The 18205-nt window shown below is 44.3% G+C and overlaps 1 protein-coding gene across 7 annotated transcripts in view; it reads left to right on the top strand.

Moving 5' to 3' along the window:
• MLLT3 (MLLT3 super elongation complex subunit) overlaps positions 1-18205 on the top strand; it is a 155688-nt gene that overhangs the window by 71734 nt on the left and 65749 nt on the right. Inside the window, exon 1 of one of the 7 annotated variants that reach the window (XM_083420104.1) lies at positions 5579-5986. The exons of the other annotated variants lie outside the window; for them this stretch is intronic. Within the exon in view, the coding sequence (XP_083276230.1) occupies positions 5944-5986 (43 nt within the window). The 5' untranslated portion in view covers positions 5579-5943. Of the gene's footprint in view, positions 1-5578; positions 5987-18205 lie in introns of those variants that run through there. 7 annotated transcript variants of the gene reach the window in all.

Here is an 18205-nt window from a genome sequence, read left to right as displayed (position 1 = left end):
GGTGGAGACGCTCCTAAACAGGGCTGCCTTTAGATGTCTTCTAAAAGTTTGGTAGTTATTTTTCTTTTTGACATCTGGTGGGAGGGTGTTCCACAAGGCAGATGCCACTACCGAGAAGGCCCTCTGCCTGGTTCCCTGTAACCTTACTTCTCGCAGTGAGGGAATTGCCAGAAGGCCCTCGGCGCTGGACCTCAGTGTCCGGGCAGAACGATGGGGGTGGAGACGCTCCTTCAGGTATACTGGGCTGAGGCTGTTTAGGGCTTTAAAGGTCAGCACCAACACTTTGAATTGTGCTCGGAAACGTACTGGGAGCCAGTGTAGGTCTTTCAAGACCGGTGTTATATGGTCTCGGCGGCTGCTCCCAGTCATCAGTCCAGCAGCTGCATTCTGGATTAATTGTAGTTTCCGGGTCACCTTCAAAGGTAGCCCCGGAGGCTTTTTCTGGCAGTATTTTGGATGTCTGGGATGCCAACATAAGTAAATGTAAGCATCACTGAGTTAACTGCACAAATCTGTGATTATATTGTTGAAGTTGGCGACAAAGGAGAACATCAGGAGAGGCATGGGTACATTTTTAACAGTGCTAGTTTACATACATTAGATGGGTGGATGGAGTTGATGCTGTTTTGAATTGTTCCAAACTTCCTTTGCCACTAGCCAGATTACAAAGATGCTATCAACGTGTACAAAAGGAGTTTCTAAAGGAAAAGCTGAGCCCTTGAATATGCTTTTAAAGCAGAAGATACCACTGTGTCCTTTCCTTTAGCAGATCAAGATGATCAGGTGACAACAAAAACTGCAAGGTTTTTAGTGGGGGCAATTAGAATAAGATCTGTTATTTGATTATTGATGTCAACGTCCAAAATGTATTTTGCATAGTTAAGTTTTTACCTCTGTCTTCCGTACATTTTATTTTACTTTATTGCTATGGCTAGTGGCTGATGCAAATAAAGATTCTCCTGATTCTCCTTAAATAATAATTAAAAAATTGGTAGGTAACAAAGACTTTGGGAAGGAAAAGTTTTCAAACGAATAGTGCCTATTGAAGAACATTGCTTCTGCTAAAAATTTACGTATCGTCCTGTAGCATGTTTGATAGAACCAGCCATATTAAAACTGGCATGTACCCCTGTCTGTTCAGCTTATATTTTCATATTTCGATTAGATTTTTCTTGCCAGCACCTGGGCTTCATTTCTGTACTTGGAATTGCTAAGGACCCTCTTAGCAATGGGAGTTTTCGACTTCCAAAACCACCTTCTTTTTTCTGCCATTCTCTTAACTCGCTTCTGATCCTACGTGTTTGGCTATTGAGGAAGGATGTCCAGTAGATTCTAAACAAAGTTTATACCTTTCCGTTTCAGCAAGACACCAGAGAAATGCAGCGAAGCACAATTTGCTACAACTTGTAGGTTGCCTGTGACCTGCCTGGTATGGGTCCTTCTGTTACATAATAGAGAACAGAGGTCTGAAAGGGAAAGAATGCTGGCTGGGAGGATTTTCAAAGGGAGCTGAAAGCAATACTGTACAGGAAATTAAATCATTGGGCAAGGAAGTGGAATTGGACTGATTGCAGTCATTAATGTCCCTTTAACGAGGGGCATGTAAGGAATGTTACTCAGCAACTGTGATGGTCCCTAGTGTGGTGCCAATTAAATAACGCGGACGGGGTATTTCAAACAAGGAGCCAGCGCTCGGTGGGGAGGGGAGGAAAGGGGGATTTTTTATGAGGCAGGAATAAGGCTTTGCATCCCAGAGAATGCAGGAGACTCTAACTATTGTCCTCTGAGAATAATTTGCAAGGGGAAGCCCATATATTAGACGAGCGGAGATCCGTGGAAATTTGCTGCATTTTGTGTAGTAGTTTGCCTTAGTCTTTCTGTTGCATCTCACCCTCTTTTTAAACTGTAAATGAAAAAGCAGATTTTTTGCCTTCAAACACTCCTTATATGCAAAAGATGCAAGATGTGATTAAATGGTTTTTAGAAACGTTGGTTCAAAATATTTATAAATGCCAGGTGCATCCATTTTTCATTGTTTCAGTTAGTTTTTCAGAAAAGATAAAAGGAAACTAACTTAACAGTTTACACAAATGTTTGAAACTGTATTACAGAAACATGTAAACAGTACTTTTCTTGCTTTAGTTTAAAGCATCTATTTTTTCAAGTCAGCTAATAAACAACTTGTTCTTGCATCTATTCTTTTCAAGTTCTTGTTGTGTTCTTCCAGCTATCCTGTATGCCTTTTAAGTATTTCAATCAGAGAACTTTGAAATTATTTTACTGACACTTAATCCATTTATTTCCAACAGTATTTCTGTGCCATCCTCTAACCAGAGTTTTCTGGGATAATGAGCTAGGGCAGCCATAATGTTCATCTTGCATGTTGCCTCCCCTCACTTCATGTTACATATTTTCTTCACCTTGCTAAAAGACACCCACTTTTTTGACACCCTTGTCTGGAGGATCTAGATTGGGCTCCCCTTCTCTGTTTGCACAAAGACAAGAGAGGTGGTAAAACAGGGCATTTCTGACCCCCTGCACATATGCCTAGTACCCATGTTGTGAAAAGTTATGCTGTTTCTCTTCAAAAATTGTATGATTTTCTTTTCTTTTTTTGGAATGTTAATTTGGAAAAAGTTCGAAACCTACAATTAACGCACACACAGCAATACAATGAGACCGCTAATGGAGGGGAAAGTGAAACTCACTGATTACAGTCCTTAGTACATTCTGAGTAAGATGGTTGGCCATTTAGAATAAAACCACCTCAGGAGAAGCTCACCGATTTTACTAGCAGAGAACCTGCTTCCTGGTCCTTGTGTAGAAAGCTTGATTTATTCTACTCTCATTTCTTTTGGGCTTACCCTCTTGGTTTGTTTTAAGTAATAGTTGTTGTTGCTGTTGTTGAGTTGTTTAGTTGTGTCCAACTCTTTGTGACCCCATGGACCAGAGCACGCCAGGCACTCCTGTCTTCCACTGCCTCCCGCAGTTTGGTCAAACTCATGCTGGTAGCTTCGAGAACACTGTCTAACCATCTCATTCTCTGTCGTCCCCTTCTCCTTGTGCCCTCCATCTTTCCCAACATCAGGGTCTTTTCCAGGGAGTCTTCTCTTCTCATGAGGTGGCCAAAGTATTGGAGCCTCGGCGTCAGGATCTGTCCTCCCAGTGAGCACTCAGGGCTGATTTCCTTCAGAATGGAGAGGTTGGATCTTCTTGCAGTCCATGGGACTCTCAAGAGTCTCCTCCAGCACCATAATTCAAAAGCATCAATTCTTCTGTGATCAGCCTTCTTTATGGTCCAGCTCTCACTTCCATACATCACTACTGGGAAAACCATAGCTTGAACTTTACGGACCTTTGTCAGCATCTCTGCTTGAACTTTACGGACCTTTGTGACATCTCTGCTTTTTAAGATGCTGTCTAGGTTTGTCATCGCTTTTCTCCCCAGAAGCAGGTGTCTTTTAATTTTGTGACTGCTGTCACCATCTGCAGTGATCATGGAGCCCAAGAAAGTGATCCTTCATGGATCACTGCCTTGCCGTGGTGAAGGGGCTTGAATAACTCAGAGAAGCTATGAGCTATGCCATGCAGGGCCACCCAAAATGGACAGGTCATAGTGGATAGTTTTGACCAAACGTGATCCACCTGGAGCAGGAACCGGCAAGCCACTCCAGTATCCCTGCCAAGAAAACTCAATGGACAAAAGCAACAGGTATATAAAAAAATGGTTGTTACTACCTTTTAATACCTGTTGCTGTCCTATTTGTGGGCTTTCCAGAGGCATTATATATCTCAGTTGATTTCATATATCTCGGTTGATTTTATATATCTCGGTTGATTTCCACTGCCTCCGTCTCAGCTGTTCTCTGGTTTGCTCTGTAACCACCCTTTTTCCCCAGCAGTATGTAGTCGTTAATGTTTGAGATGCTTGTCAAGCCCAACTGCCATTGTCCCAGCGTTCTAATCTTTGCCCAAACTTGCTTACTATTATTGTTATTGTTACCATTTTCCTGCAGCGGTTCTCACATTTCCCTACCATGATTCCAGCTTTGTCCATCTCATTCATCCCTCTGAGCACATTTTTGAACCTCCCACCTTATTTTGGTAATGCTGCTTGACTGCTTCCACTCTTTAATAGCTGCAGACCTTTTCCAAAGGTTTGAAAGGGACCCTGAACCTTCCAGCCTTCTGCTGAATGCAGGATCTTCAGTGCATATAGCTTGGGTTTCTCTCACTATTTTGCTTTGCAGTCCACAGTCAGTCTGAAGAGACCTCCTTTGTGCTCCTTTGTCCGTGTGATGGCCTGGGACTCGGGCTCGGACTCGGAACCAGAGGAGTCTTAGTCTGCACCAGATCCTTTGCCTCAGGTGGCATCTGAACCCAGTCTGGGGCCTGATCCTGAAAAGCCCAAGTCTGCACAGGTTCCCCTGCAACAAACACCAGCTGGGCCACGTCAGGGGCCTGAGCCTGTCCTGGCTCCAGATGTGGGGATTACCTATTGCCTTCAGCTAGGCCATCACTTACAGCTGCTCCACTACCGGTGGGTCAGGGCGGACCCTGGGTCTAGTAATCCACCAACGTCTCCCGAGCTGCAGAGACTAAGGTCTGAGAGAAGGAGAGACCTGAGTACTCGCAGGAGGAGTGCTCGCCTTCGGGGTGAAACAGGGAGGCGAGTCGCGAGGGGATTAGGACCGGCCGTTACCCCGACAGAGATAAAAGGCTGCTGGACCCGCCCCAGGTTGCGGGAGCAACGTTGCTGTTTGCCAGATCCTGCCTGAGATCCTGTACCTGTCCTTGCCTGGTTTCTTGCCTTGTGTCCTGCCTTGGCCCTGTCGGACTGACTCCTCACAGAACCCTTGGATTTGGGATCGGACCTGGACCACGTTACTCGGGTTACCCCCGGGCCCAGCACAGTCTGTAGTACAATACTTGTTCTCACTCACCTGGTCAGGTGCCCAGTGGCTTTGCTGTCATAAGTCTCGTACCCTCCAACATTCCTCTGATGGAAATAGACATTCTATTCAACAACAACAATTTAGACCTGGTCCATTTGGCTGGCTTGCCCCAGCCACTTTGAGCAGCTTCCAACACATATAAAAGCATAATTAAACATTTAAAAACCTTCCCTATACAGGACTGCCTTCAGATGTCTTCTAAGGGCTGTATAATTACTTATCTCCTTGGCTCGGGGGTCACATAACTCCATACCCTCCAACATTTTTTGGTTGAAAATAGGGGCGTCTTAAGGAAAAGCGGGACATACCGGGATCAAAGCAGAAACCAGGGCGGCTTCTGTAAATCTGGGACTGTCTCTGGAAAATAGGGACACTTGAAGGGTCTGCAGTCCACGTGTCAATCATCGTCATCGTCGTCTGAAGCCAGGAGAGGTGTGATGTTGTGCTTCTAGAGTCCTGGTGACAGCCTTGCTCCTGGGAAACGCTCTGCTTTCAATCTATCTAGTATATTTCTTTGTCAAAGTAGCCAGGTCTTAAAGGTTAGCTTGCCAGATTTTGTGACATAAAAGCTACATCATGAGTTCATCATACAATGAGCTTTGTTCATTTGCATACTATTATGTGCTTCACAGCTGTGCTTAAGGTTGCTCTTGTCCCCCTCCCTTAAAGTAATCTAGGGCCGAAAGAGATATGATAACACTGAGAAACCATTTCTTTAACAATGGAGCGTTTCTGTTGTTTTTCTTAATCACATTTTTTATATATCCTCTGGTGACTTTGGATGGTACAGTGTGGTGGACCTTCCTTTTTATCATTGGCTATATTGTTGGAAGACTTTTGTTTTCATCCCAGTGAACTAGGACGTTTAGGCTGCTGTATCTGCTGCTCCGAAAGAAGACCAAGCAACCAGTTTCCTCCAAGATAGATACTATAACAGAGAATATTCCCAGGTTTTGGTGTGTCATCTAGGAGTACTAAATAATTAAACATGTATATGGAAGAAGCTTCAGAGAGTGACTCCAGTGATGAAGGTTAGTTGAGAATAACTTAAGAAAGAGAACGTAACGTGTTGACTTGTAAGGTAGAAATCCAGGCTCAATTAACATAATGTGCATGTAAATCATTGGTAAGCTGATTGGAATAGTCTGTCAAATGATAAGGATAGTTTTGCTACACCCTGCTTTCTGATATTTTTGATCCAGTGCAGATCTTTGGCAATGATCTCCTCATGACTTGTGAGGATCTATAAAGACCTGTGGCCTTAGATCCATGGTTTGGGGCCATCATGGCAGCTCTGGGAAGTGCCTGATCCATGAGGTTTATGGTTCAATCAGTGGAGACAGAGGTGATCTCTGATGTTGGTGGTGGATGAAATTCAAGAATAATTATGAAGTTCCAAGAGGAACCGCTTGATGGACCTGTATTTCTGTGTGCATGTGCCCATGCACATTTTCTCATTATCATGTACAGTGGTGCCTCGCAAGACGAAATTAATTTGTTCCGCGAGTTTTTCCGCTGTGCGAGGTTTTTCGTCTTGCGAAGCACCACTGCATTTAAACACTAACTACGACGGGGAGGAGGGGGAGAGGCAGGATAGCTGCCGCAGCTGGTACCTCAGACTCACCCGCGCGTTGTGGGCACCGCGCGACGCGGCTGCTGGAGGGTGGCGGGGGTCAGGAGCGCGACTCCGGCTGCAACGCTGGCTGCTGACGGCAACGGCTCTCTCAGAGGAGCGCGCAAGGGCGGTGGGCAGCGGCATGAGGCAACCGGAAGGTTGGCCGTCAGCCGGAAGGTGGGAGGGAGCCGGAGGAGCCGTCAGCTGGAAGGTGGGAGGGAGCCGGAGGAGCGGGGAAGTGAGCGTGCGTGCAGTGACCGTCGCCATGACACTAGAGGCAGGGCCGTTTCATCTAGCGAAGCAAGCCCTTAGGAAAATCTGTCTTGCGAAGCACCTCAGAAAACGAAAAACCCTTTGGTCTAAGCGAGTTTTTCGTCTTCCGAGGCATTCGTCTTGCGGGGTACCACTGTACTTTCATTCTTGACTTCCATTGCTGTTTCAGAAGCTCCTCTAAGTTTCAGTATGTTACACCCAGGATCCATAAACCCAGTCCCTTAGTACCCACCTTTGCCAAGTCCTTAAGTCTTTCCTTTACATCCCCCCACCCCCATATTGACTTAATATAATTGTTGTTTGCTTGTTTTATTTTTTTAGTTTATGTGTTACTTGCTTGTATTAGAAGCAGGGCTATCCATTAGTCCTTCCATTTAGAATAGTTCTAGATCTCATTCATTGATTTTCTTTTGTTTTATGAGTGTTTCATCTTTTTGTCTGTCTCAGGTGATTTTTTTTTATAAGCAGCTTATAGGCTGTTTATATTAAATCAAGGGAGTGGGTAGCGCTGTGGTCTAAACCACTGAACCTCTTGGGCTTGCTGATCGAAAGGTCGGCGGTTCGAATCCCCACAACGATGTGAGCTCCCATTGCTCTGTCACAGCTCCTGCCAACCTAGCAGTTTGAAAGCACGCCAGTGCAAGGAGATAAATAGGTACTGCTGTGACGGGAAAGTCAAAGGTGTTTCCATGTGCTCTGGCACTCATCACGGTGTCCCTTTGCGCCAGAAGCAGTTTAGTCATGCTGGGCACATGACCCAGAAAGCTGTCTGTGGACAAATGCTGGGTCCCTCAGCCTGAAAGCGAGATGAGTGCCATACCCCATAGTCGAATTTAACTGGACTTAACCATCCAGGGGTCCTTTACCTTTATTTTACCTATATTAAATCAGCAATAATGCCCTCTGTTTTATTATTATTTCTTGTCTCTGTGTGTGACTGTTTCTCTTTCTCTCCTGTCCTATTATTGGACTGTAGTGTGTTGTAGTGTGTGCAAGCACTCGCTACTGTAAGCAGCAAAGCAGAACACAATGCATTTATGGTTGTTGTTACCGTCATACCTTGGAGGTCAAACTGAATGTGTTCCAGAAGTCCATTCGACTTCCAAAACGTTCAGAAATCAAAGCGTGGCTTCTGATTGGCTGCAAGAGGCTCCTGCAGCCAATCGGAAGCCCTGTCGAACATTCAGCTTCCAAAAGTAGTTTGCAAACTGGAACACTCACTTCCAGATTTGCGGCATTCAGGAGCCAAAACTAAGCTGTTCGAAAACCAAGGTACGATTGTATTAGTATTATGATATACCAGTAGTCACACACCTGTTTTTAACAATCTTCTGTTGTGGATGATCATGAGGAGCATAATTGGTGCCGACAGCAGAACACCAGGCAGCAGCACTGGCAAAATTCTCTCTCTGCTAGGGCTACCAATACCTCGTTTCCAACATCATGATATATCGTCACCTAAACTTCACGATACATCACGATGTCTGAATTAAGGATGGAGCTATGAAGAGGCGAACATGGTACTACTACTTGGCAGCACCTACCAATTAGGGCACATTTTAAAAACGGTGCGGTCACAGCTAGCTCCCCAGAGCAAAAGCACCTGGTCACTGGTCTCTGTTGATCATTACTAAATTGCCCAAAACAAGTGAAGCAATTAGAGGTAGTGCAATCTTGTCCCAAGTGTGCACAGTAAAGATCCCAAATTGAGTATTGTGGATTCTCCAAATCAATGCTTTTTAGTCAATATACATTTAAAATGAATGTTCATGCACACAGGTGTATAGACATGCTTGCAGATCTAGAAAAAAAAGGCACAGGTAAAGACTGCAAAACAGGTTGGTGCTAACTGTAGTTAAGCATCATATCTATTACCACTGGCACTAAGAAATTCTGAGCCGTTGTTAAAATACCACATGCCTTTTTAATAATATTGCAACTCTAGTTGTTTAACAAGCCTGTGTGAGTCCTTATTCCTCTAGCAGTTCCCTAAGGACTTATTTTAGTTAATCTTCTAAAAGAAGCATAAACTAAACTTGAATTGTTTTAATAGAAGTAACTTCAATTATTAAGCTCATTTTAATCTTTATCCCATTCCTTTTCTCATAAGCTGCTTGAATGAACTTATATTTTAATGTGTTTCCCCCCGTTTTCATGTCATATTTTTCAGTTTCCTTGCTATCCCTAACAGTAAAGTGGAGGGAAAAATAGAAATAATATTACTCGGTAGTCAGTGCTTGGGACCTAGTCCCTGCTTATATCAGAATGTCTACCCCATCCCCATAGAAGTGAGACAAAAGCCATGGGGAATTACCGTATTTTTCACCCTGTAGGATGCACTTTTTCCTCTCCAAAAATGAAGGGGAAATCTGGGTGCGTCCTATGGGGCGAATGCAGGCTTTCGCTGAAGCTTGGAGAGCGAGAGGGATCGGTTCGCACCGACCCCTCTCGCTCTCCAGGCTTCAGGAAGACATCCGCAGCCTGCTTCCCGGAGCGCCTCAGAAGGCTGCGGATAGCAGCCTTCTTCCTCGACCTGGTTCGGTTTCCCTGACCTGGTTTTGGGGGAGAAATAAAGGAAAAATTTTTTTTCTTTATTTCCCCCCCAAAAAACTAGGTGCGTCCTATGGGACGGAGCGTCCTATGGGACGAAAAATATGGTATAGTTAGACTACAGAATTTCCATCTTTCTACTTTTTTCATTCTACCTTTCCTCCAAGAGGAGTCCAAGACAGTAATCTGGCTTAATGCGGAATATAAAGTGGATGGGAAACTCTTTATTTGCTGTTGTTTAGTTTTACACAGAAATCCTTTGTTTTGAAGATCTTATGGATGCCCTTCCTAAGTGTGTGGGGACAGGCTGCAGTTTCTGTTGATACAGGAAAGGCACCCTGCACATGAGTTGGCATTATTCTTAATTACTGGTACACATATTCAAGGCTCATCTGTCTTACTGATAAAGCCAGTGACAGGGACTGTACTAGAGTTCTCTCAGCTCCCTTTGCCATGCAGCCTTGGAATGACAAGGGCTGGGCAGAGTTAGAATCATAGAAGAGACCCACCAGGGTCATCTAGGGCAGGCTTCCTCAAACACAGCCCTCCAGATGTTTTTGGACTACAACTCCCATCATCCCTAGCTAGCAGGAGCAGAGATGATGGGAATTGTAGTCCAAAAACATCTGGAGGGCTGAGTTTGAGGAAGCCTGATCTAGGTCAGTGTGAGTCAGTGTGGTGTAGTGGTTAAGAGCAGTGGACTCATAATCTGGTGAATCGGGTTCGATTCCCTGCTCCTCCACATGCAGCTGCTGGGTGACCTTGGGCCAGTCACACTTCTTTGAAGTCTCTCAGCCTCACTCACCTCATGGAGTGTTTGTTGTGGGGGAGGAAGGGAAAAGGAGATTGTTAGCCACTTTGAGACTCCTTAGGGTAGTGATAAAGTGGGATATTTAATCCAAACTCTTTTAGGGCAACCGATGTTGACATCTCCATCCCACCTTAAGGAACAGACATGGGTTTGCTACATGTCTGTTTACATTCCAGCACAGTATGCTGGGAATTTCCGTTGTGTATAGCTTTGCCTTTTAGCTGTTCTCTCTGAGACAACATGAGAGAGAAATGATATGTTTCTTTGTCCTGATTTATGATTAATAAATCTGTAGTTGTAGTACGCTTCCACAAGCCTCATGCCTATTCTGTGTGCACAGTTCTCTCTGCTAATAGTGTGCCCTGGCTTTGAAGCATGGGTCACTGATTTACGTCACAGCAGGGGCCTATAGAAGGAGATGTCCGAGCTGGGGCTTGCCAGCTGGCCTCCCAGCCCTATGCATGCTGACAACAAGGTTATGGGCGCAACACTGTAATCTTTTGTCCAACACAGACCTTGAGCCCGCAACCCCGACTCTTGTGCTCTATCAACTGAATAAGTACCTAGCAGACAGAAGAGGTGTTCTACTCAGCAAAGACTAGGCATCACCCTGGACCAGTAAGAGGGCCAGAGCACAATGGCGGTTTCACCCGGTTGCATATTGCAAGTGAAACCGCCACAGCTCCCAAGTCCCTCTGCCACCCAGAGCACCAAAGGAGAAGCCATCTGCAGCCAGGAGCTGGTGGCACAGGGACTCCCTTGGCTGCCGGCACTGGCTGGCAGCTCCTTTAAACTTCTACCATTGGATAAGTTCAAAGGAAGCCCAGACCTCACCTCTGGAGCTGGTGGTAGTGGAACGGGGGGGGGGGCAGTCCACTGCACCTCTAGGGTGCCAGTGTGGTGTAGTGGTTAAGAGCGGTAGACTTGTAATCTGGTGAACCGGGTTCTCTTCCCCGCTCCTCCACATGCAGCTGCTGGGTGACCTTGGGCTAGTCACACTTCTTTGAAGTCTCTCAGCCCCACTCACCTCACAGAGTGTTTGTTGTGGGGGAGGAAGGGAAAGCAGAATGTTAGCCGCTTTGAAACTCCTTAGGGTAATGATAAAGCGGGATATCAAATCCAAACTCCTCCTCCTCCTCCTCCTCTTCCTCTTCTTCTTCTTCTTCTTCTTCTAGGGAAGCTTTTAATGTTTAATAGACTGTTGTATTTTAATATTTTGTTGGAAGCCGCCCAGAGTGGCTGGGGAAATCCAGCCTGATGGGAGGGTTTAAATAAATTATTATTATTATTATTATTATTATTATTATTATTATTATTATTACCCCACCCAGCATGGAAGCTCAGTTGGGAACTTTGGGGCAATTGCTGTATTTAGCCCTAACCTACTTCCAGCATAGTGTGGAGAGAGTATTGAGAGAGTTGGGGACCATCTATGCCATCCTAAGTTGGTTTGAGGAAAGGCAGAGTATGAACGTGCAAACTGAACCAAAAGTTACGAATCATAGAAGGCTTTGAGGGCAAATGAGCAGCTGCCTTAAACAGAAACACCTTTTAAAGAGACTTGAACCTTCAGAGCAGTTTCTGCCACCTGATGTTTTGGATCACCTTGAAGCTGTCATTCCAAGCATCTAGAGGGCACCAGATTGGGGAAGGCTGGTGTACTAGAATTAGGGGCAGGACAGGGGACATAACCCTTTAGATATGAACAGGCTTCCCCTTGGATCTGACAGGAATGGTTTGCTGTCCCAAATAAATAGGAAGCATGTGCACTCAGAATATAGTTACATGCAATCGTTGGAATGAAAACAAGAGCTCTGGAGCGTTTATTTGAACCGTCTGTGGCTTCCAAACAACAAAAGTTGGTTTTGTCATTTGTTTGCAATGCTTGTAAATGTTTAACTTGCAGGCACCTTTCTTTCTTTTTCTCCACCCCACCCCATTTGGTTCGCGATAGTGAAAGGCTGACCTGTGAGAAACTGATCTTTGAAAAATAGCTGGCATATTGACCGAGCAAGCAGCAATATCTGGTTATAGCTCCCACCTCTTTGCTGTTAAAAATGGGGGAAGTTTTACATTGCCTTTAGACCGTTGGTGGCTAAGTGTCTCAGTCGAGCTAGTTAGAAAATACTAACTTTGCATTAAGGTTTTTATTCCTTAAAGGGAAAGATGAATATGAAGTGATTTGTAGAGATGTATTCAAACCTAAATACTGCTTGATGCAAAGGCTGGAATTTGCCAGCCACTGGTTCAATGCGACGTTCTCCTTATCTCATTCATCTCTGTGAGGGATGCATTGAAGTAATGTTTGCAGGAGAGGTTTTCAACCTTTTTGAGTCCACGGCTCCCTTGACCAACTACATTCTTTCAGCGGCACCCCTGAGGCAACCAGGGTTTTACGGAATAATCCCCAGGTGTGTGTGCCCAGGAAAGAGAACCCTTGGGGTCTGACATGTGATTTGGGCTTAGATCTTGCTGCGGAGGTGAACTTTTATCTGGATTATATCACTTCAGAGAACATGCCACTGACTACAAGTTCCTCCAAATGAGGAAATATCCTGAATTTCAAAAATTTAGAATGCCAGCCTTCTCCCTGATCTCTTAGAATCATAGAATCATGTTGTTGTTGGTTTTTTTTTTGTTTTTTGTTTTTTTTGCTTTTGCTTTTCTGAGTGAGAATCTTGTTATATGAAGGAATATTGACATGGATGAGCCGTCTCTTGCACTCTAAAGTGCTGAAACCAATAGAAACCTTTGACTGCTTCTATTAACTGTTCTTTGTTGGTTATCCAAGAGACAAGAATTGTTCGTTGATATCAACTAAACGATTTCACCAGAACTTTTTGGTATCCTAAAGGAGACTGTCAGCCAGTATTCTTTTTCACCTGCGTCACAGATTGCTTTGTTTAGACTAGGGTTACCAGACATTCCCAGTTCCCGGGGACAGTCCCCAGATTTGCAAATCTGTCCCTGGACAAATTCCGTCCCTGGAATGTCCCCAGATTTGCAAATCTGTCCCCGGGAAACGTGGCAGCGGCAGCCTCAGCAGCCCAGAGCCAGCCTGGTAGCTGGCTTCAGGAGCTGCTTGCTGCCACCGCCACTGCCGAGGGGGAACCGGGGACGTCCAGCGGTACAGATCTCCTGCCCCCTTCCCCCTTTGTTTTGACTGATCGGGGGAGGCTTGGGCATTGTGGGCAGGCGGCCGTTGTCCAGTTTTTAAAAAACTCTGCGCATTTATGTTTCACAAGGTGCGAAAGAAGGGCTTTGCACATTGATACAATATGCATGTGTCCTTGGGCCCAGGGTGTTTTGCCTCATCATCCCCATTACTGATTCCCTGTTGCTACTCAGCTACCAAATTTTTTTTTAAAAAAAAAATGCCCCTGGATTCATTGAAAAAAATCAGGTAATCATAGTTTACACAACTACACAGTTGGGGGTTACGTGTGTGTGTGTGTGTTTAAATCCTCCCTAGCTTGGTGGATACATTCTTACTTCTGTGCATAGCTGTCAATTTACAGATTTGAAAATAAGGGACCAGCAGCTTCAAAAATAAGGGATCAGCAGCCAAAATAAGGGATTTTCCAGTCACAGGTATGTTCAACTTCTGAGCCCCTCCAAGCCAAAGGCGAGTCCCCAGGCAACGCGGCCGATTTGATTGGCACAAAGCATGCAAGCTCCATCCCCCAGTCGTTCTTAGACTCCTTATTGGGTGAGCAACGCAGCCAAGCAACACAGTTGGAGCCTCCCTCCTCCCTGGCCGGCAGGGGGGGAAGGAGAGGAGCTGTATCCTTTGAAACCCGGGAAATTTAAGGGACATCATCAATAAGGGACAGCAGCGGGACACGGTGCTGGGATAAGGGAGTTTCCCGCCAAATAAGGGACGGTTGACAGCTATGCTTCTGTGGTTCTAGTTAAATGTTTCTGTGTGCATGTGTGCCCGTGACAATTACTTGTGTTCCATTTCAGCATCAGTGATTGGTTTTATACCGGACTTCATTATGATATAAATGCAGTCGGAAACTCCTTTGGCTATTGTGCGCATAAAACGATAGTGACAGGCACTAATGCTTCAACCTTCCATCTATGGCACTTAAATAATCATGCAATCTACGGCAATCAGGTTTCCCAGGGGAAAGCTGTGGGGCAAATGCAAAACTGCTTGGGCCCACTTCCTGCAAGAAGTGGAAGTGTGGACGAGCCCCCAGTTTGCACATGCCACTAAGCCATGATTTAGTATTGCAAGGAGGAGCCATGGCAAGCTCCTCACTTCCTCTGGTTTTGCCACCAAGAGACTGCAATCTTCCGCTTCCGCTTCAATTTTTAGATTGCATCTGAATCCCAAATAAACTCTTCTAATTATGGTTTGTGAAAACAAGGCAGCTTCACAGATTATGATTCGAAGGTGGATTCCCCCCCCCCCCCCCATTAACCATAATTATGACTAGATTTTGTCGGGATTCGAACAGCACAACCAACTGTGGTTAGTCTAAATTGGAAGTGAATGCCTTCAGACTTTTTGTGGTCTGTGCTATTCACTGCACTGCTCTGCTTTTCATGTATACAGTGGTACCTCAGGTTACATATGCTTCAGGTTACAGACTCCGCTAACCCAGAAATAGTGCTTCAGGTTAAGAACTTTGCTTCAGGATGAGAACAGAAATTGTGCTCCGGTGGTGCGGCAGCAGCAGGAGGCCCCATTAGCTAAAGTGGTGCTTCAGGTTAAGAACAGTTTCAGGTTAAATACGGACCTCCGGAACGAATTAAGTACTTAACCTGAGGTACCACTTTATCTGCTTCCCTGCCATCTGTTGAACAGTTGACGTGATAAGAGCAAATTTTAAACAAACCCTTGCGCAAGGAGAAATGCATTAGCATGTGGGGTTTTTACTGTCCAAAAATCGTTTGTGGATTGTCAGACCTTTCTTATTTTGGCTGCCTTTGTGAAAATAATGGAGGGATGTATAATATTTCAATGAACAGCCAAGCCTTTTGGCACCCACGTAACATTTTTCTGGAATACCTGAAGCGTGGCCATCCAAAAAGTACTTTAAAAGGTTTTTCCAGTTCTTTTCTCCTCCTCCAGGAAAAAAAAAATCCCTTTAATAATCATTTATGGCTCTGAAGTATGCTGTGTTCTGTCCCCCTCCCCTTCTTCACTTCAATAAACGGCTATTTTCCCAGAGGATTAGCTAATACATACCATCTGTGTCAAGATGAGGTTGTTTTGCCAAAATTTCTTTGGCACCTAGATAATTTGTTGTTTGGGTAGAGTCAGCTGTTTAATGAATTAGGTATTAAAAAGAATGAAAGAAAACGTTTAGCTATTGGGCCTGCTCATTTTGCAATAAGATAACTAAGTTTAAGTATACCTATTTCATGAGGTGCCTTCACATAATCTGTGAACAAACCGTTTTCCTGCTGCTTGTCTGGCATCCAATTTCGACTTACCTTAAAGCATGTGAAAAAAAGATGTATCTGAACAAATACATCTTACAAATACAAATACAAATATCTGAAGGAGCGTCTCCACCCCCATCGTTCTGCCCGGATGCTGAGGTCCAGCGCCGAGGGCCTTCTGGTGGTTCCCTCATTGCGAGAAGCAAAGCTACAGGGAACCAGGCACAGGGCCTTCTCGGTAGTGGCGCTGTGGCCCTGTGGAATGCCCTCCCATCAGATGTCAAAGCGATAAACAACTACCTGACATTCAGAAGACATCTTAAGGCAGCCCTGTTCAGGGAAGTTTTTAATGTGTGATATTTTAGTGTATTTTTGGTTTTTGTGGAAGCTGCCCAGAGTGGCTGGGGAAACCCAGCCAGATGGGCGGGGTACAAATAAATTATTATTATTATTATTATTATTATTATTATTATTATTATTATTATAAATAATGAATTCAGTATCCCATTCTCAATAGCAGTCCATAAGCAATGTTGGATAATGTAATGCATCTAAATGTATTGGCTGGTACAATATCAAAATTACAGAATCACATTTCTTCCTTGAACATTAACTTCCTTGAACATTAACTACCATTGTAGTACTACTTAGTGTTTTAGCACCACTAATAATACCTTTCTTCCAGAGGTTTTAAAGAGTGTTAGTCTTGTGTTGGTACCCTTTTTCCTGTGAGTCAGGTGAGCAATAATTTCAAGAACCTGCAGTGCCTCTAATCTTTATGGACATGTATTATAAGGGACGCGGGTGGCGCTGTGGGTTAAACCACAGAGCCTAGGACTTGCTGATCAGAAGGTTGGCAGTTCGAGTCCCTGCGACGGGGTGAGCTCCTGTTGCTTGGTCCCTACTCCTGCCAACCTAACAGTTCGAAAGCACGTCAAAGTGCAAGTAGATAAATAGGTACCGCTCCAGCAGGAAGGTAAACGGCATTTCCTTGTGTTGCTCTGGTTCGCCAGAAGCGGCTTAGCCATGCTGGCCACATGACCCGGAAGCTGTACATTGGCTCCCTTAGCCAATAAAGCGAGATGAGCGTCACAATCCCAGAGTCGGCCACGACTGGACCTAATGGTCAGGGGTCCCTTTACCTTTACACTATATTATGTACCCAGTACTTTCTCAGTGTTTGAAATTAGCCAGGCACCAGGCTATTGGCCATTTATGACTAAGGACTCAGCTACATTGGCAAAGAAAAAATGCTTTACGCGCATTGTTATGCATTCTAACACTGTGACACCAGATGGCACTGTGGAGTTCTGTTTTTGCCTACCCGATTTCTCATAAAAAGTTTGCAACACATTTAACTGAAACGCTTCTTTGATGTGTCTAGATCCAGCCCAAGTGAAGGCGCCAGACATCTCCATCATCTGGAGGCATGCCTGGGAATCACTGGTTCTCGGCTGCCTTCACACACTTAATACCACATCCTGTAGAGTTCTATCTATTATATTTTGTCTGCACAACCGGGTGAATTTCAGGAACCAAAATGCTGCATCTGCACAGCCTGAACAGGAGCAGTGAACAATGTTATAGCGAAATGTTGTCGCTTGTCTTTGCTTCCCCCACCCCAATGCCCTGCTCACAGTTGTGAAGAATAGCCCTACGTTATGAATGGCCCATGTCACCATTAAGAAAAAGAGGCAAGCATAGGTCAATATATATGTGGACTGTCCCTTGATCAAGTGACTTTTCTTCAAGTTCCGAAAGCTCTTTTTTTTGGGGGGGGGGAGTTTTTATTAATAAAATATTTCAGCATTAATACACACATATTGCAAATATACAAGCATACAAACATACATTTCATACAATCCTTAAAAATGTTCAAACATACCTACACTCAATCCCACAGATAATTCCTTTTCCCGTCACCATCCACCACCCCTCACCCCACCCTTGTGTTAGACTTCCAATCTACTTAACTGCAATTTCTTTCATTACTTTCTTTCACACACCTTTAACTTAATTTCATGCTTCTTTTTCTATTACACATTGTTATCCATCTTATTTCGTATTTCAGTATTTAAAACGGAACTTGTTTATTCTAATAGGAGTTCTGATTTTTCAATATGGTTTTGCAAGTATCCTTTAAACACCTTCCAGTCCCTGTCTAACTTCTCTTTTGAAATCCTTCCAATTTCTCCCATTGTTTTGGATATATTGTTAATACTCCAATAATTTGGCAAGCCATTCTGTTTTGGTTGGTATAATACCACTTTTCCATTTTTTTGCAATCAATACCCTTGCGGCTACTGTTGCGTATAAATATAATGTCTTGTCTTCTTCCTTTAGGCTTCCTGGTACTATTCCCAATAGAAAACCTTCTGGTGTTTTCCTAAATGAATATCTGCACATTTTTTTCATTTCGTTATCTGTTGTTTCCCCAAATTGTTTGATGTTTAAACAATTCCACCATATAGGCATCATAGTACCTTTTCCAGTGTTCCGAAAGCTCTTAACCCAGCTCAAGATTGTCAGATGGTTAAGTCAGAATTACTCAGTTCATCATTTGAAAAATAAGACACTGGAGCCATCTTGCCCTAAAATGGCAAC

The sequence above is a fragment of the Podarcis tiliguerta genome (assembly GCF_965153285.1).
Source record: "Podarcis tiliguerta genome assembly, chromosome: 17".
NCBI classification, from domain to species: domain Eukaryota; kingdom Metazoa; phylum Chordata; class Lepidosauria; order Squamata; family Lacertidae; genus Podarcis; species Podarcis tiliguerta.
The sequence above is the reverse complement of the archived record's forward strand: the minus strand, read 5'-3'. Positions and strand labels throughout refer to the sequence as shown.